This window comes from Alexandromys fortis, unplaced genomic scaffold (genome assembly GCF_014885135.2).
Source record: "Alexandromys fortis isolate MF-2015 unplaced genomic scaffold, M_Fortis_MF-2015_v1.1 scaffold_3, whole genome shotgun sequence".
Classification (NCBI taxonomy): Eukaryota; Metazoa; Chordata; class Mammalia; order Rodentia; family Cricetidae; genus Alexandromys; species Alexandromys fortis.
This window is the reverse complement of record NW_026067909.1, coordinates 19,444,711-19,459,947: the sequence shown is the minus strand read 5'-3', so window position 1 is coordinate 19,459,947 and position 15,237 is coordinate 19,444,711. Positions and strand designations below refer to the sequence as shown.

The 15,237-nt window shown below is 51.3% G+C and overlaps 2 protein-coding genes across 3 annotated transcripts in view; one reads left to right on the top strand and one right to left on the bottom strand.

Moving 5' to 3' along the window:
• The first annotated feature begins 217 nt into the window (after positions 1 to 217).
• On the top strand, positions 218 to 9,220 carry LOC126498703 (pepsin A-5). The gene is made up of 9 exons (XM_050137591.1): positions 218 to 314; positions 1,598 to 1,757; positions 3,236 to 3,353; positions 3,442 to 3,560; positions 4,784 to 4,983; positions 6,387 to 6,503; positions 7,978 to 8,122; positions 8,203 to 8,301; positions 8,928 to 9,220. Exons 1-9 carry the CDS (start codon positions 262 to 264, stop codon positions 9,078 to 9,080), a joined length of 1,164 nt encoding a protein of 387 aa, XP_049993548.1. The 5' UTR covers positions 218 to 261; the 3' UTR covers positions 9,081 to 9,220.
• Positions 9,221 to 9,701: 481 nt separating this feature from the next.
• The window catches only part of Vwce (von Willebrand factor C and EGF domains), a 29,703-nt gene continuing 24,167 nt past the window's right edge, over positions 9,702 to 15,237 (bottom strand). For both annotated transcript variants that reach the window (XM_050137214.1, XM_050137215.1), the window contains 4 exons: positions 14,575 to 14,665; positions 14,414 to 14,496; positions 14,092 to 14,155; positions 9,702 to 10,716 (listed from right to left, as the gene is read on the bottom strand). In XM_050137214.1, the coding sequence (XP_049993171.1) occupies positions 10,112 to 10,716; positions 14,092 to 14,155; positions 14,414 to 14,496; positions 14,575 to 14,665 (843 nt within the window). In that variant the 3' untranslated portion in view covers positions 9,702 to 10,111. The remainder of the gene's footprint in view (positions 10,717 to 14,091; positions 14,156 to 14,413; positions 14,497 to 14,574; positions 14,666 to 15,237) is intronic.

Below are 15,237 nucleotides of genomic sequence, written 5' to 3'. Positions count from 1 at the left end.
TCTTTATCACCACGATAGCAAGAGTAAAGTCAGATGGCTTGGTGTTACATTCTCAGCCTCTAAACGCCCTGGATTCTGAGAAATTTCAGCCCCTGCTAGGGTAAAGATGTTTTGGGGAAGTTTGTGTTTCTTATCAAGCCCCATTAGTGGCCCTTCGGAGCTGATTAGAGCTTCGAGCAAGCCAGGCCTATTTAACAAGCAGTTCACACAGATTCAGGCCCAGAACCCTTCTTCCAAGCGCCTTGAACCTGGGAAGGGATCATGAAGTGGCTTGGGGTCCTCTGGCTTGTGGCCCTCTCAGAGTGCTTGGTCAAGTAAGTACAGGGTGAATGGAGCAGCTGTCCTCCTGGGCTCTCTCTCAACCTTGTACAACCATCTCACCCTCTTAGTCCCCTGCCCATCCCGGGCTGGAGAAGGAAATAAAACCCTCCCTGGCCTTTATAAAGTTCAGGTGTCCGTTCATCAGTGATAATTTGCCAAGAGCACCGGAAGGGCCCAGAAGTCTTGGGGCAAGTCTTCAGGATCACCCAATTCCAAGGGCACAAGTCACGTCGTGGGCTCTATGGATGTCACTCCCCGGAATCGTTCAGTGTGCAACCCATGCGACTTCGGGGTATTTTTTCTCCATCGTCTTCTAGGTCTCTCTCAGCACGCGTTCTGTGTCTACAGATCTTCTCCGAGTCTTCTAGGTCTCTCTCAGCACGCGTTCTGTGTCTACGGATCTTCTCCGAGTCTTCCCACTCGAGTGTCTCTGTCCACAGACCTCTCTTTCTCTGTCTTTGGGTTCTTGTTTCTCAGGCCTCATCATTTCCCTAACTGACTCCCTGATTTAGCTCCCTTGTAGTTTGTTTTCCTCTCATCCCTCACTTCTGATTGAACTGGGATGGGTACAGAGGACTACTTCCTCCTGTGTATGGCGGTGCCTGCCTGTAGTCTCAGCTTTCGGGAGGTGGAGTTGATATGATCAGAAATTTAAAGTCATCCTCAGTTATATATCAGGTTTGATACAGAAGACTCTGTCTCGGGAAGAAAAGAAACAAAAAACAAAAAAGGGGGCTACCTCCTAGCCTAGCTTTGATGCTAACCAGCATGGTGACCAAAGCCGAGTCACAAGGAAAGGAAACTGGGTATCATAGGCCCGGATCTTCCATCCCTCTTCTCCGGCTGCTTCGGGGAAGAGTGACAGCAACAGCTGTAACTGTTAGGACCTAGTAGATGCCAGGTGCTCCCTATCCATCACTCCGGCCCCATCAGCGGTCAGCGTGAGGAGAGTTACGTCCCATCTTCTCCACAGAAAGGGAAGCTAAAGCTCAGAATGGTCCCATGGCTTGCTTGAGAACACCAGACCAGGACTGGAAACAGGCACCCCTCTGTCATGTGCTTCCCACTGTGTTGTGTGGCCTGTTCCAGTCATGGTCTTTTTTTAGTCTTTTTTTTTTTTGTTTTTGTGTGTGTTTCCTCGGTGCCCCCCCCACTTCTGTTTCTCTCTCTTTCTCTCTCTCTCTCTCTCTCTCTCTCTCTCTCTCTCTCTCTCTCTCTCTCTCTCTCTCTCTCTCCTGTCCCCTCACTTAGTTTCCTTCCCAATGCTCATTTAAAGAATCTCTCTGATGAAGATTAAGTCCATGCGAGAAAACCTGCGGGAAAGTGACATGCTGAAGGATTACCTGGAGAAGTACCCTCGGAGCCGCGCCCACGTGCTCCTTGAGCAGCGCAGGAACCCAGCAGTAACTTATGAGCCCATGAGGAACTACCTAGATGTAAGTGCTGCCGGAGCTGGGGCTCCCGAGCGCCCCCTAGGGCTACTGCCCCTCTGGGGAATACTGTATTAGGGCTAGGGTTCCTAAAGCCAGAAAGGGTGGGAAGTCGGACTGGGATGACTCCGCAGTTAAGGGCACCTGCTGCTCAAGTGTGAGAACTTCAGTTCAAATCCTTAGCACCCACGTAAAACACAAGCTAGAAGTAGCTACACTGGCGGAGCAGAGAGAGGAGTAACTGGGGTTGTAGCCGGCCAGCCTAGCTCCGCAGTCAGTGAGAGATCCTGTCTCAAAAGAATAATGTGCACAGAGACAGAGCAGGACACCTGACATCCTCCTCTGGCCTCTGTTTGCACCTATGCACACCCATACACCACACACTCATACATGGAAGAAAAAATTCATGGGTGAGGAACAGGGACCTGTGTTTCCCATCCCCCTTATTCCCCAACCCGTACTCCAAGGAGACCACATTCCTACCCCATCTGGGGCTGTGCTGACTGACTGCACCTAGCAATGGCCAGTGATTACCACGCAGACATTCTGTTCTACGCTGGTGACAAGTCACTGGACGACAGGACTTTTGTTCTTATTCACATAGGTGAATCCCTGGGTCCGAAGCAAGGACGAGCCAGTATCTAACCCAGTGTCAGCAAATACAATTGCAAATCAAGCCTGGTATCTCAGGTAGAGGAGTCCCACCCCTGCAGACTCAGATCTCAACCAGTGACCAGTTAGTGAGCTCTGAGATGGGCTGGACACTGGTCACCTAGGTCACCTAGCAAGATGCTGTCATTTCTGAGGAGCAAAGCCTAATTGCTTCAGGGTTTTGTTGTTGTTGTTGTTGTTGTTGTTGTTGTTTTTCAGTACAGGTCTCACTGTGTAACTCCAGCTGGCCTGGAACTTGCCAGGCAGACCAGGCTGGCCTCGAACTCACAGAGCTCCACCTGTATCTGTCTCCTGAATCTTGGGATTAAAGGTGTGCACCACCACACCTAAGTTTAGTTTCCATTTCCAGTACTTACAGCCTAGCCAGAGAAATGGGCAAAGAACAAATGTCCGCTGGGCATGGTGGTACATGCCCACAATCCCAGCAAAAGCTGAGGCAGGAGAATCAAAAGTCTGAGACCAGCCCGAACTATATAGGGAGACCTATCATAAAGAAAGGAGGGGAGAAGGAGAAAGGGAAAGGCAAGGGAGTGTACACAAATGCCCAGTGAAAGACTGGCTGAGTGGTCTTGGTAGTAACTATTTGACTTTGGAGAAAGCAAAGAGCACCGGAGCCTGGAGTAACCCAGGAGGGCAGCCTGGAGGAGGCACTTAAGCTGGCTCCCGGTAGAAAGAACTTAAAACCTTTGAGAGAGAATGGAGTGTTCCTAAAAGGAAGCCCTGGTTTGAGCAGAGGCTTGGCAGTGTGGGCAGCACCATGGAGACGCCAAGGCAGCCAGAGCAGCCCTGGCCATGGCCCTCCTCTCCTGCAGCTGGTCTACGTCGGTGTCATCAGCATCGGCACGCCCCCTCAGGAGTTCAAGGTCGTCTTGGATACTGGCTCTGCCTTCCTATGGGTACCATCCATCTATTGCTCCAGCCCAGCCTGCGGTGAGCACCCTGCCCTGCCCTGCCCTGCCCTTCATCACCCCTCCTATCCCAGCACACCTGAGGGCCGCCTCCTGCCTGTGTCCTGCAGCTAACCACAAGGTCTTCAACCCTCTCCGGTCTTCCACTTTCCTGGTCTCGGGCCGACCTGTGAATGTCGCCTACGGTTCAGGAGAGATGTCAGGATTTCTTGCCTATGATACTGTCAAGGTAACCCGGGAGCCAGGGGCTACCACAGGGCTGGTTCTGGGTGTGAACACTGGCAGCGTCATCTGGGAGTGCCTTTCTGCTCCAGCTGGCAGCTTGTGGGGCTCCCCTCCCCAATAACCTTCCCCTAACTGTGAGTACTCCCAGCCACTGATGTCGCAGGCTCAGATTTGCAGCTCCTTCCCCAAAGGAGAACACAAGTTGGTTCTGCCAGTAGCAGAGGGAAAGAAGAATATAAAAATAAGTCACTTGCATGACCCACATTGTTCCAGACAACAGCCTGGCCACATTCTTCAAAATAACTCCACTAATTTTTTCAACAAGTCCAAGGCCGGCATTGCTAGGGCTTCATTCCCCAGCTGAGTGAGCAGAGAGAGCAAGTGCCTTGTCCAAGGTCACACAGCTGGAAAGCCAAAGAGCTGGGGTGTGACTTGGAATAAGCAGGCAAGTGAGAGGTGCTCTCAGGGGACAGCCCTGTGGTCTAGACCTCTGGGGACAGTCAGGGAAGGAGCCTTGAGCTCCCAGGCAGGAAAAGCAGAGCACAGATTCAGGAGAGCCATGTTCCATCAAAAGGCTCTTAGCCTGGGAGGCCTTGAAGGACCTGAGAACTAGCAAAATCCCTGAGTGTTCACATGCATGCACACACAGTCACACACACACACACGTTTTTCATAGTCCAAATATTCCTAAGAACCCTGGTGGCTTAGTCAGGCATGGCACGAGCCTCTAATCCCAGCACTCCAGAAGGCAGAGGCAGGCAGAGCCCTGTGAATTCATAGCCAGTCTGGTGTACATAGCAAGTTCTAGGACAGCTAGGGACATATAATGAGACTCAGTCTTAAAAACAAAACACCTGGATATAGCAGGTTCCTGCCTGCTAAGGGTGCAGAGATGATCTCCATGGGCAGTTCCCTGAAAATGCCTTGCTCTCCATTCATCTTCAGTGGGAACTTCAGGCTACACTCAGAATCTCAGCCTCCCCATTTGGATAAGAGTATAAAGTCAGATGGCATCGGGGTATGGAGGTTGGTGATACTCCACAGCACCAGAGGGGAACCTGCCAGTCCACCCGTGAATGGGATTCACATCCAAGTGGCCCATGGCATGGCCAGAACTCAGTTATACTCTGTGGGCCAGACCATCTCCCCACTCACTCCCACCAAAGCCCAGCTACACCATAGCCCTGGTTTCAGAGCCTAATGTAAAGACACCCTCTTCTCTCACAGATTGGGGACCTTATGGTTGTGGCCCAGGCATTTGGCCTGAGCCTGGAGGAACCTGGCACGTTCATGGAATATGCGATCTTCGATGGTATCCTGGGGTTGGGTTACCCTGACCTTAGCTTTCAGGGAATTCTGCCTGTCTTTGACAACCTGTGGCTGCAAGGCCTCATCCCCCAGAATCTTTTTGCCTTCTACTTGAGCAGGTGAGCCTGTGCCAGACTGGCCCTTTTTCTAGGCTGCCGGTTGCACTAGAAATTGTTGACCCTCTGATCCTGAAGGTTCCTTAGACATAGTCTAGTCCAGGTGTCTGCCTGCTATGGTCTAGCCAGTAATCTGCTTCGGTAAACAAGGTCTCATTGGATTGTCCATTTCCGTCGTGCCTGTGGCTGCTTTTGCAACAAGGCACTGAGTCACTTAGGAGACGTGGATGTCTCCCAGTGTGCACAGCCTCCACTGCTAACAGCTAGCCCCTCTAGTGAAAACTAACTCCCTTAGTCCCTCTTCTCAGTCAGAGATGAGGAGACTAAGGCTCCGAGAAGGGCTTTGCCCAGGATGGCCCTAGTGCTGAGAGAAGCGGGTCTCAAACTCAGCCTTCAGGGTTCTTCCTCATGGCGGTAGGCAGGCCATCAGCTCTTCAGCTCCATCGAAGTCCCTGATGGGCTAAGGACCCAGAGGAGAACAGCCGCGAAGGCACAGCACAGGTGGCGGGGTCCTGTTGATACGTGTCTCTTCTCCACCAAGTGTTAGAGGGGAGGCAGGTGTGTATCTGTGTGCCTATTCTATGGCTTTGGGATCTTTGGGAACCTGAGCTCCAGGAATCTCAGCTCTCTAGCATGACCAAGCAGTTCTAGCGTTAAGCGAGCAGTTCCGTCTTTCTCTGGCCCTTGGGAACACTTGAATCTGGTCCACAATGATTCACTCAACCACTTCTCATTAGGCAGCTGCTAAGCACAGAGTGCCTCTCTGCAGGCACCTCATGTAAGGATACAGGGGGGGTGGGGCAGAAGACAAGAAGGCAGTAAAGGGGAAAGATGCCTAGGGAGTGACTGTCTGCGACAACAATAAATCAGACAGAACCAATTGGCCTGGGGTGGGGGTGGGCTCCCTGAGGTGAAGCTAGCCCCGTGTGAGCTGGAAAGCACACTCCTGGCTGCCCCAGGCCTCCGTATTCTGGAAAACAACTGTCTAGACAGGTAGAAGTCACACGCCTCTGACAAATTATGTTTTAACCATAAAGTTGCTCCAGCTTCCAGAGGGGCCCAAGTGCTCCACAGAATGGCAGGGTGTCCTGAGTCCAGCTCTGTAGCCAGCTATCCATATTCAGACCTCAGCTTTGCTACTCGTGAGCTGTGTAGCTGACCTGGAGCTCGGCCCTCCTCGCCGCCTTACCTTCCCTGTAAATACATGGAACTCCCAAGAGGCCAGTTGAGCAGGGCTGTGTGTGTGTGTGTGTGTGTGTGTGTGTGTGTGTGTGTGTGTGTGTTTGTATGGATATAACAGCAACACAAAGCAATGCTGGCAGGGTCAGGTGTGCTGCTAAGTCTAAGAGACCCTGCCCACTAGTCTCTACCAGACAGTAAGCCCTTCCCCCTCCTCTCCTTCCCAGCAAGGATGAGAAGGGCAGCATGCTGATGCTGGGTGGAGTGGACCCCTCCTACTACAGTGGAGACCTTCACTGGGTGCCTGTGTCCAAACCCAGCTACTGGCAGTTAACTCTGGACAGGTAAGCACCTACCTGATTCCTGCTCCTGGATACTGCCTCTAACATACACACACACACACACCTGATTTCTGCTTCTGGATACTACCTCTAACATGTACACACACACACACACACACACACACACACACACACCTGATTCCTGCTCCTGGATGATACCTCTAACATGTACACACACACACAAACACATACACACAGAGACACACCTGATTCCTGATCCTGGATACTATCACCAGCATGTAAACACACATACACACAAATGGAGTAACACAGGCCCATGCCCATGCATGACTGCACCTGCAATGATACATACAATCACATGCAAAGTCAGGTACTGACTTTGTGCTGACACATGAAGTCACAAGACAGTCATACAAACACAGAAGCCTGATCATGTACAACCACAGAAACACACATACAGCGCCACACACTGACACACACAAACATCCAGTCTCCAGCACCGCAGATACACCCATCAAAGACAAACACCTGTAACCCCTCCAGGTCTCCTCAGAATCTCAGCCAGAGAAGGGAGGTCAGGCCTGGGGCTAGAGCACTAACCGAAGGACAGGCCTTCTACAGACCTGAACAGGCAGGAGTCTCTGGAAAAGGCCCATGCAGAGAGGGCTAGGTGGACCGTACAAAGCCCTAAAGTGAGATTGGCAGCAGGGAGGGGGTGGGAGGGTAAGGTTGCAGAGTGGATCTATGGTGCTGAAAAGAATCATAACGAGTGACCACCATCCTGGTTTGCCCAGGACTTGGGGCTTCTTGTCCAAAGTAGGTCAAATCCTGGGCCCACAGTGAGATCATCACACAAGAGAACAGACAGTAGAGACAAGTCTCCATACTCCATCTGAAAACCTTGACATCTCAGCCAAGCAGCAGGTAGGGGGTGGGACAGAGAACAGGGCACCTGGGAACCTGCCACACCTAGGTACATGGAGATAAAAACCGAGCAGACTGCATAGAGCCACCAGATGGAAGCTTAAGCCTCCTTCAGGGACATCGGCAGCCTGGCCATCTGTGTGGGCTTCCTGGGACACTGCCTGGATGGGAACAACACAGAGGCAGCCTGCTGGAGAGACGGCCTCTTAAGCAGCAAATGGCTGCTCTTCTCCCTGCTGGGGAGTGTCGGAGGCCCACAGGCGCCTGCCTTCATTCCGAAGCTGTAGAGTTGGTCAGGAAAGTCAAGAAAGTCAGATGTGGTGGCATCCAGCTGTAGTTCAAGCCACTGAACCACATTGAAGCTGAAGCTGAAGCAGGGACATTGTCTAAGCTCAGGGACATTGGAGACAAGCTCAGAAAACATGGCAAGGCCTTCATTCTAAATAACTAACTAACCATAAGCAAATTTAAAAAGGTAAAGTGACCAAGCAGGAGGGTGGGTGTGGAGAGCTGAAGGGCTGTTTTGGAGTCAGGGAAGGGGAGTGTGGGCTGTATGATAATCCTGGTGTCTTCTTTGGGTCCTGCCTCTCAGCATCTCCATGAATGAGGAGGTCATTGCCTGTGAAGGTGGCTGCCAAGGTATTATGGACACAGGCACCTCCTTGCTGACTGGCCCCCAAAACGCGATCCGTAACATCCAGAATCTCATTGGTGCCAAGGCCTCTAGTAATGGCGAGGTAAAGGGTCACGTGGGAGGGCCATCTGGGTTCTCCACACACTGATGACTGAGCTAACCTCCGGCCTCTCCCTTTGACAGTATGTCCTCAAGTGCAACACCATCAACACCCTACCCGACATTGTCTTCACCATCAATGGTGTTACCTACCCGGTGCCAGCCAGTGCCTACATCCGGAAGGTGAGGAGTTTGGCAGTGGGGCTATTCTTCAAATCCTGGAAATAGCAGCTGGGTTAGATGGATCTGCAGGTCAGGGCCACGGAGGAGAGTGTGCCAGCCAGCTCAGGAAGCAGTGGCTGAAGAGGATGGTCATCACCATCCATCCAGAGGCTGCCCAACAGAGAGTGGGAAAGGCCTGCTCTGCAGAGCGACCAGCTGGGCCAGGGTATAAAATGGTAGCGTAGGAAGGGAGCTACGAGTGGCTCTTCTCCCAACTGGGCGAGCCACCCTGCAGCAGCTGGAAAGAGCCGCACAGCTCGTGAAGGGAGGACACCAAGCTGATGTAGCTCAGTTGGTAGAGCTTTTGCCTAGAATGCAGGAAGCCCCGAGGTCTGTCCCCAACACTGCATAAAGTGGGCATGCTGTGCACATCTGCCATCTCAGCACTTGGGAGGCTGAGGTAGAAAGATCAGGAATGCAAGGTCACCCTCAGCTACATAGTGAGTATGAAACCAAACTGGGCAACATGACACCCTGGCTCAAAAAAAAAAAAAAAAAAAAAAGGCAAGAGGCTGAGCAGCCGGCTGCCGGGTTCATAATGGCTGAGCAGCCAGCTGCCGGGTTCATACAGTGCCCTTCTTTTTTAGGGTCATTCACACATCTGCTCCAGCAACTTCGAAGAAGACATAGATGACTCTTCGGACCCTGACATGTGGGTGCTGGGGGATGTTTTCCTGAGGCTGTATTTCACCGTGTTTGATCGAGCAAATAACAGGATTGGTCTGGCTCCTGCTGTGTGAGTGCTGGGCCAGGCACCCCCCCAACACAGACACGAAGGTTCATGAGGCCTTCCCATCCAGGAGCGCCAACCCCAGCTGTCGGGAGCTCTGCAAAGCCCTGTTCTGGGGAGAGAATAAAGATTGCATTCCCAAAGCCACTGATGCTAATGACTGCTCTCTTGGGGTCCATGAGGTATGCTGGAGTTAGACAGGGTCTCACTGTGTAGCTCAGGCTAGCCTAGAACTCACTATGGTAGCCTAGGTAGATCTCAAACTTTCAGCATTCCTCCTGCCTCAGTCTCCAGGACGCTGGGAAGCAAGACTCCACCGTGTGGTGTAAGTGTATCCATGGTAAGATAAGCCAAGAGTGACTGGCATGAATGAAGAGAAAGCCTTCAGGAATGGTATTAGGAAGATGCAGAAGGAAACAGTCACAGGCCTGGCAGTCAGAGCATCTGTTCCGTCCCTTTCCTCCCCTTTCACCCACTCCCCCCACACACACACTCCTCCGACCTTCACTAACCTCCGACACCTATCATCTGAGCAGCTGTCCCCTGCTCTGGACTGTGATCTTGTGAGGAGAGAGATTAGCAGCTCAGCGTTTGAATAGGGATGGGGACATTCCAAACACATCTTGAAATGAACATTGCATGAAATCGGTGTTGAAAACAAAGCATAATGACAGAGATAATAGGCACCCCCAAAACATTTCTAGGATGGATGTATATGACATCAGTGTCAAGGGTGTGCAGCGACAGGATCACACTAGGCATGGCTCTGCACTAGCAAGAGCGGGCACTGCTGACTTAGTGTGCCAGGGCTACTGTAGCCAATACCACAGTCAAAGATGGGGCTAAACAGAAATTTATGTTCTCACAATTCCAGATGCTAAAAGTCCAAAAGTCAGGTGTTTGAGCTATTTCTTCCACTGCCTTTCTCCTTGACTTACGGACCATCTTCTCTGAGACCCCACTGGGTTACCCCCAGGGTCACACACACATTAGGCCATTGGCAGAGAGTTCTGTCTGGTGTGCCCCAGGCATGGAGAGTACTCAGATGGTAGACTCTTCCTTCTTTGAGATGTCTATTGTAGGCTGTTGGGGAGCAGGGGTAGGGTTGTCCAGGAGAGCAGCAGAGAGTTTTTGAGGCTTCAAGGGGGTAGGGAGAGTCTCTGAGAGGTCAGGACCAGTCGTTGAAGGTGCTTCTGCTTCAGTCAAATGGGTGGCAGACACAGGCCACTGGAATGCTGCCCCAAAGGTTGAGGAAGAGCTCTCTGGAGTGGCAGGTGACCAAGGAGTCCCTGGAAAGCCTGGAGGTAGAGTGGAGGATCCAGGAGAGACCAAAGACCCTGCTGAGGGCTCAGGAGGCTGGGAGGCTCCAGGTTCCCCTAGAAATGTGCCCTCTGGTTCCAGTGGGGGTGAGGATGAGGTGTGGGCTACTGGTGGACCTGGGAATGCAGTCTGCACACCGGACAGATTTGTTCTCAGAAACAGCTGCAGGAGCTGGAGCATGGGCCTTGCAGGTGATGCTGATGGAGGCCCTGGGCAGGAGCTACAGTTGGCAGGGACTTCAGGGTCTCCACGAAGGCTCTGAGCAGCTTTGCCAAGGTCTCCATGAGGGGAGGGTTGCTGCCTTTCTTTTGGAGGAAAGAGGGACTCTAGACAGAGGTGGGGAAACAGGGTCACAAGGGTTCACTCTAGTTGACATGAGCCACTCTGGGGATAGACACCCTGCTCCATCCTCACAGGGGACTCAACATACCTGGTGAGGACCATAGTGGGCTGCCTTCGACCTCCATGGGTAGAAGGCTGAACAGAAACTAGGAGTGGAAGAAGGCAGTTCACTGGAGAAACCCTCCCAGGAAGTTTTGGAAAGCACGTGACTCAGCCTGCCTCCTCTTTGGGTCTTAGTTTCCCACATGGAGGAGTGCCAGAGACCAAAGGATAAGGAAAGAAAGAGTCTAATATTGGGCCTCTGTTTCCCCACTTGCAAAATGGGCATCCCAACAGACTGATGCAAGGCCAGATGCAAGACCACAGACGATGTCTGAACCTAAACCCTCATACTGGCTACAGCCTGCAGGGGTCAGGACAGGTCAAGTTGGGCACACCAGTGAGAGCAGCTATGTGTCACTCTGCTGTGGGGAAGATGGATCTGTGAAGCCAGACGATACAGGAATGCGCTGTAGCCCACTCAACTTTGCTATGCACCTAAAGCTATCCAAAAAATAGGCAATCCATTTTTTAAAAATTTTAAAACAGTATTCCATGTGGTTAGGCTAGCCTCCAACTCACTAGACAGCCAAGGATGACAACTTTTTACTTATTTAGTTATTTTGAGACAGGATATCACTATGTCCTGGAACTTAGTGGATAGATATAAACCTGGCTGACCTTGAACTCACAGAGTTTTGGAATTAAAAGTTCCGTGCCTTCTAGCCCAGCAAATTTGAACTATTGATCCTCCTGCCTGAGGATTATAGGCATGCACCACTACATCTAACTTATGTGGTGCTGGGGACTGAGTCAGGGCTTCATGCGTACCAGACAAGTGCAGTGAACTAGATTCAAACCCCAGCACTGACTGAATGAGAGTGAATTAGTAACTGTCTCCGCCTACCACCCCTCACATCGTAAGGGTGTGGCCCAGAGGAGAAAAGGAAGTTAAGCAAAAACAAAATAGCCAGTGACAAGCAAAGGAGGCATGAACCTGAAGAAAGGTTCAGCTGAGAGGAGGCAGATGTTGCTGTGCCCACTGGTATACTCTGAAAGTCCTCTAGAGGGCAACTGCACAGAGCTAAAATTATTAAGTCATATGCTTTAAATATGCGAACTGAGTGGCCTATGAATTGTGCCTGAAGGTAATTATTATTTTTATTACAGTGTGTGTGGGTGCGTATGCACATGTCGCACAGTACACATGTAGAACAACTTGCAAGAGTCAGTTTTCTCCTTCAACCATGTGTGTTATGGGGAGCAAACATGGCTCACTGGGCTTTGAGGCCAGTGTCTTGACTTGCTGAGCCATTCCACCAGTCTCTTTCAATGAACTGATTGTTCCTTTTACAGGGAGTTATGGGTAAGAGTAGCATGATGGTCTATACCATCCACCCTGTCTTGCCCAGGCTGTGACTCATGCTTTGTCCAGGGTATCTATACTGTTTATATTATAAAATTAAGGGTAAATAGAAAGAGTTCCTTTTACAGAGAGTTACAGGGGGTGTGGTAAATAGAGTTGACAGTGTGCTCTGAGAAAGAAGTTAGCTCAGCATGTCTCCTCTTTGGGTCTTAGTTTCCTCACATGGAGCAGTTGCAGACAGCAGGAGATAAGAAGAGAGAGAGAAACCACCAATTAGAAACCTTCTCCCCCCAGGCTCTAGGACCCCATCTGGAAAACAGAGATAGCAGCAGGCCCTCGAGCCAGGCATTCCTGTAGAGTTGCTCAATGGGTGTTGTGTTACAGGTGACTGGTGTGCTGGCGACAGAGTTTCTGGAGCATGTGATGGGTAAAGGGAAGCATGGTCCTCCAAGTCCCCAGTGGTCCCCAGCCCTAAACGTCCGTGGAGCAGACCACATCCTGGCATGACTTTGGGAGGCCAAAGATATGAAACAGACATTTCCAAGGAAAGCAATGTCATTCACAAGACAGTGGGGAAAAAAACTACTATCTTCCTAGAAGTCGAAAAGACATAAAGAAGAGATATCTATGCACAGAGAAAACTGAGGAAATTAAAATTCTAAACAGCTTTGGAGACCATGGAAGCCATCTGCATCACTGGGCTTCCTCGAAGCTCCTTCAGGACCAGGTTATGGTAATGTGTTGTGAGAGACCCCAGTCTACTCCTGACATTCTCTGACTCAGTTTCCCCTACTACCAACCACACAGTCCTGACACAACCCATGAGATTTCAATAAAAAGTTGACCCAGTATTTTCCACAGGACATACATTACCAGTGTATTGGAAGGAAGGGAGATGGAGAGCGAGAAGAAAGAAGGCCCAGAGAAATAGGTATACAAGAAAGGAGAGAGGGAGGGGGGAGGAAAGGAGGGAAGGAGGGAAGGAGAGAGGATGGGAGGGAGGGAGGGAGGGAGGGAGGGAGGGAGGGAGGGAGGGAGGGAGCTCAATGATCTAGGAAGGTAGGAGGTAGAAAACCAGCTCAAGAGAATACAGTAGTTCCCCCTTATCCAAAGTTTTATCTTCTGTCACTTCAGTTATCACGGTCAATTGTTGTCCATAAATAGTAAACAGAAATTTCCAAAAGTGAACAGCTCACAAATTTTCCGTTGTGTGTCTTATAAGTAGCATGATGGTCTTGAGCATCCCACCCCGTCTTGCCCAGGCTGTGACTCACACTTTGTCCAGGGTTTTCTGTCTCCACTACCAGTCAGTCAGTCAGTCACTTGGGAACCTCTCTGCTGTTAGTTTGCCGGTGCTCTCAGGTAGGGTGTAGTTCCATCCAGTCTCATCTCAGGCGTCATTTGAAATCTCACAGTTAAGGGGGATCTTTCTTAAGGAGCCAGCTGTGTCCACATCAAAACTTCGGAGATGTACAACAAAGCACTGTGTCTTGTTTGTAACTGTGCAATAAGAGCCCTGTGGACTGGCCGAGTCTAGGGCCATTACTGTGTCTCAGAACTCACAAGGCAGGAAGGTTCCTTAAATTTAAGAATTTAAGGCCAGCCTGGGTAACGTAAAACTCCTGTCTCAAAACGGGGGTGAGGAATGGGTGAGGCTGGGGAGGTTCAAGGTGCAACACTAGCCCCACCTGCAAACTCTGAACTTGACCACTTGACCCTATCACTACACACAGGCAAAAAAACAAAAGGGGGGGGGGGTGTCAGACAACACAATACATCATGGCATTTGGTATTTCATAATAAACAGCCCCGAAGCAGCAGCCTGCCATAACTGTTTGACCTTGAACAGATCATGCTATCTGAGCCTGGGTCACCGCAGCAGCCCTTTCGAAGGCCTACATCTCTGAAAAGTTTTGCGGGGGAAGATGGTGGGAAAGGCTCAGGGCCTACTTACCTGGGCAGGAAGGGTCAGTACAGACTGGCTGGCAAGGGACCTTTTCACAGCTCACCTCTCCCAGCTGCAGAAACAGAAAGACACCATGAGGAAACCTGGAGTACCCTGTCCGCCTGTAGCAGAGTTCTCCAGGGCCTCTTGTGCCAGTAGTGGACATGCAGAAAAGTGTTGGGTAGAGGCCAAAGTGCCTGGGCCCTGGTCTGGATGACGGGTGGGACTTCCAAAGAGGGATGGGTGGCCAGAGGCGAAGATGAGAGTGAACGGGACCCCAGGTGTGGCATGCAGGCCTGGCTGGCAGCCCCAGGCCCTCAGGCCAGCTCACCTGGCAGATGCACCGGGTACAGGGCGTATCGTCCAAGGTGAACACCTGACCATTCACTACCTTTCTCCCTTCGAAGTTACAGTCTGCAGAGTCAGAGGCGACAGAAGGATGAGATGCAGGTCACCTGGGAGACTTGGGAATGGGTGGCTTTTCCCACTCACCGTGGCACACAGGACAGCACTCGCCATCCGGGTGGAAGGGGTAGGTACAGGTGATGGGACAGTCCACAGGTGAACAGGCCACCGAGCCCAGCTGTAGGACATAGAACACACACGGCCCCTCTTGGGGACAGCTAGTACGAAGCTAGGGAAAACCCAGGGCTCCCAGCAAGGCAGACCCATCTAGTCAGCCCCGTTGGCCATCCATGGTGAGATGGGGTTTGAGGGGTGACATTTTCTCAGCTAGGGTCCTTTCTAACATCTCAAGGACAAGACCTGACTTCATCTATGAGGTCACCTGGCAATAGTGACCCATTGGAAAATGCAGACTTATCCAGGAAAGATCAGCAACAAAAAACGAGGGAGAGAGCTAGGGTGTGGCTCAGGGGTAAAGTGTTTTCCCTAGATTCCATCCGCAGCATCCAAACAAAAACAAGGAAACTCAGAGAAAGGACCAACATTTCCCAAAGCACGTGGCCGAGAATATACAGGGACAGCGGGCAGCGGACTGCTCAGAGACCACAGAGACATTTACCCTGTATTTCTCAACCCATGTGTTGACCTTGTCCCTTTCCACACATGACCAGGGCTGAGGCTCACAGATGCACCGCCACTGTACACACACAGCAGCTCCAGCCAAGAACTAACTTATCAGCATGATAAGCA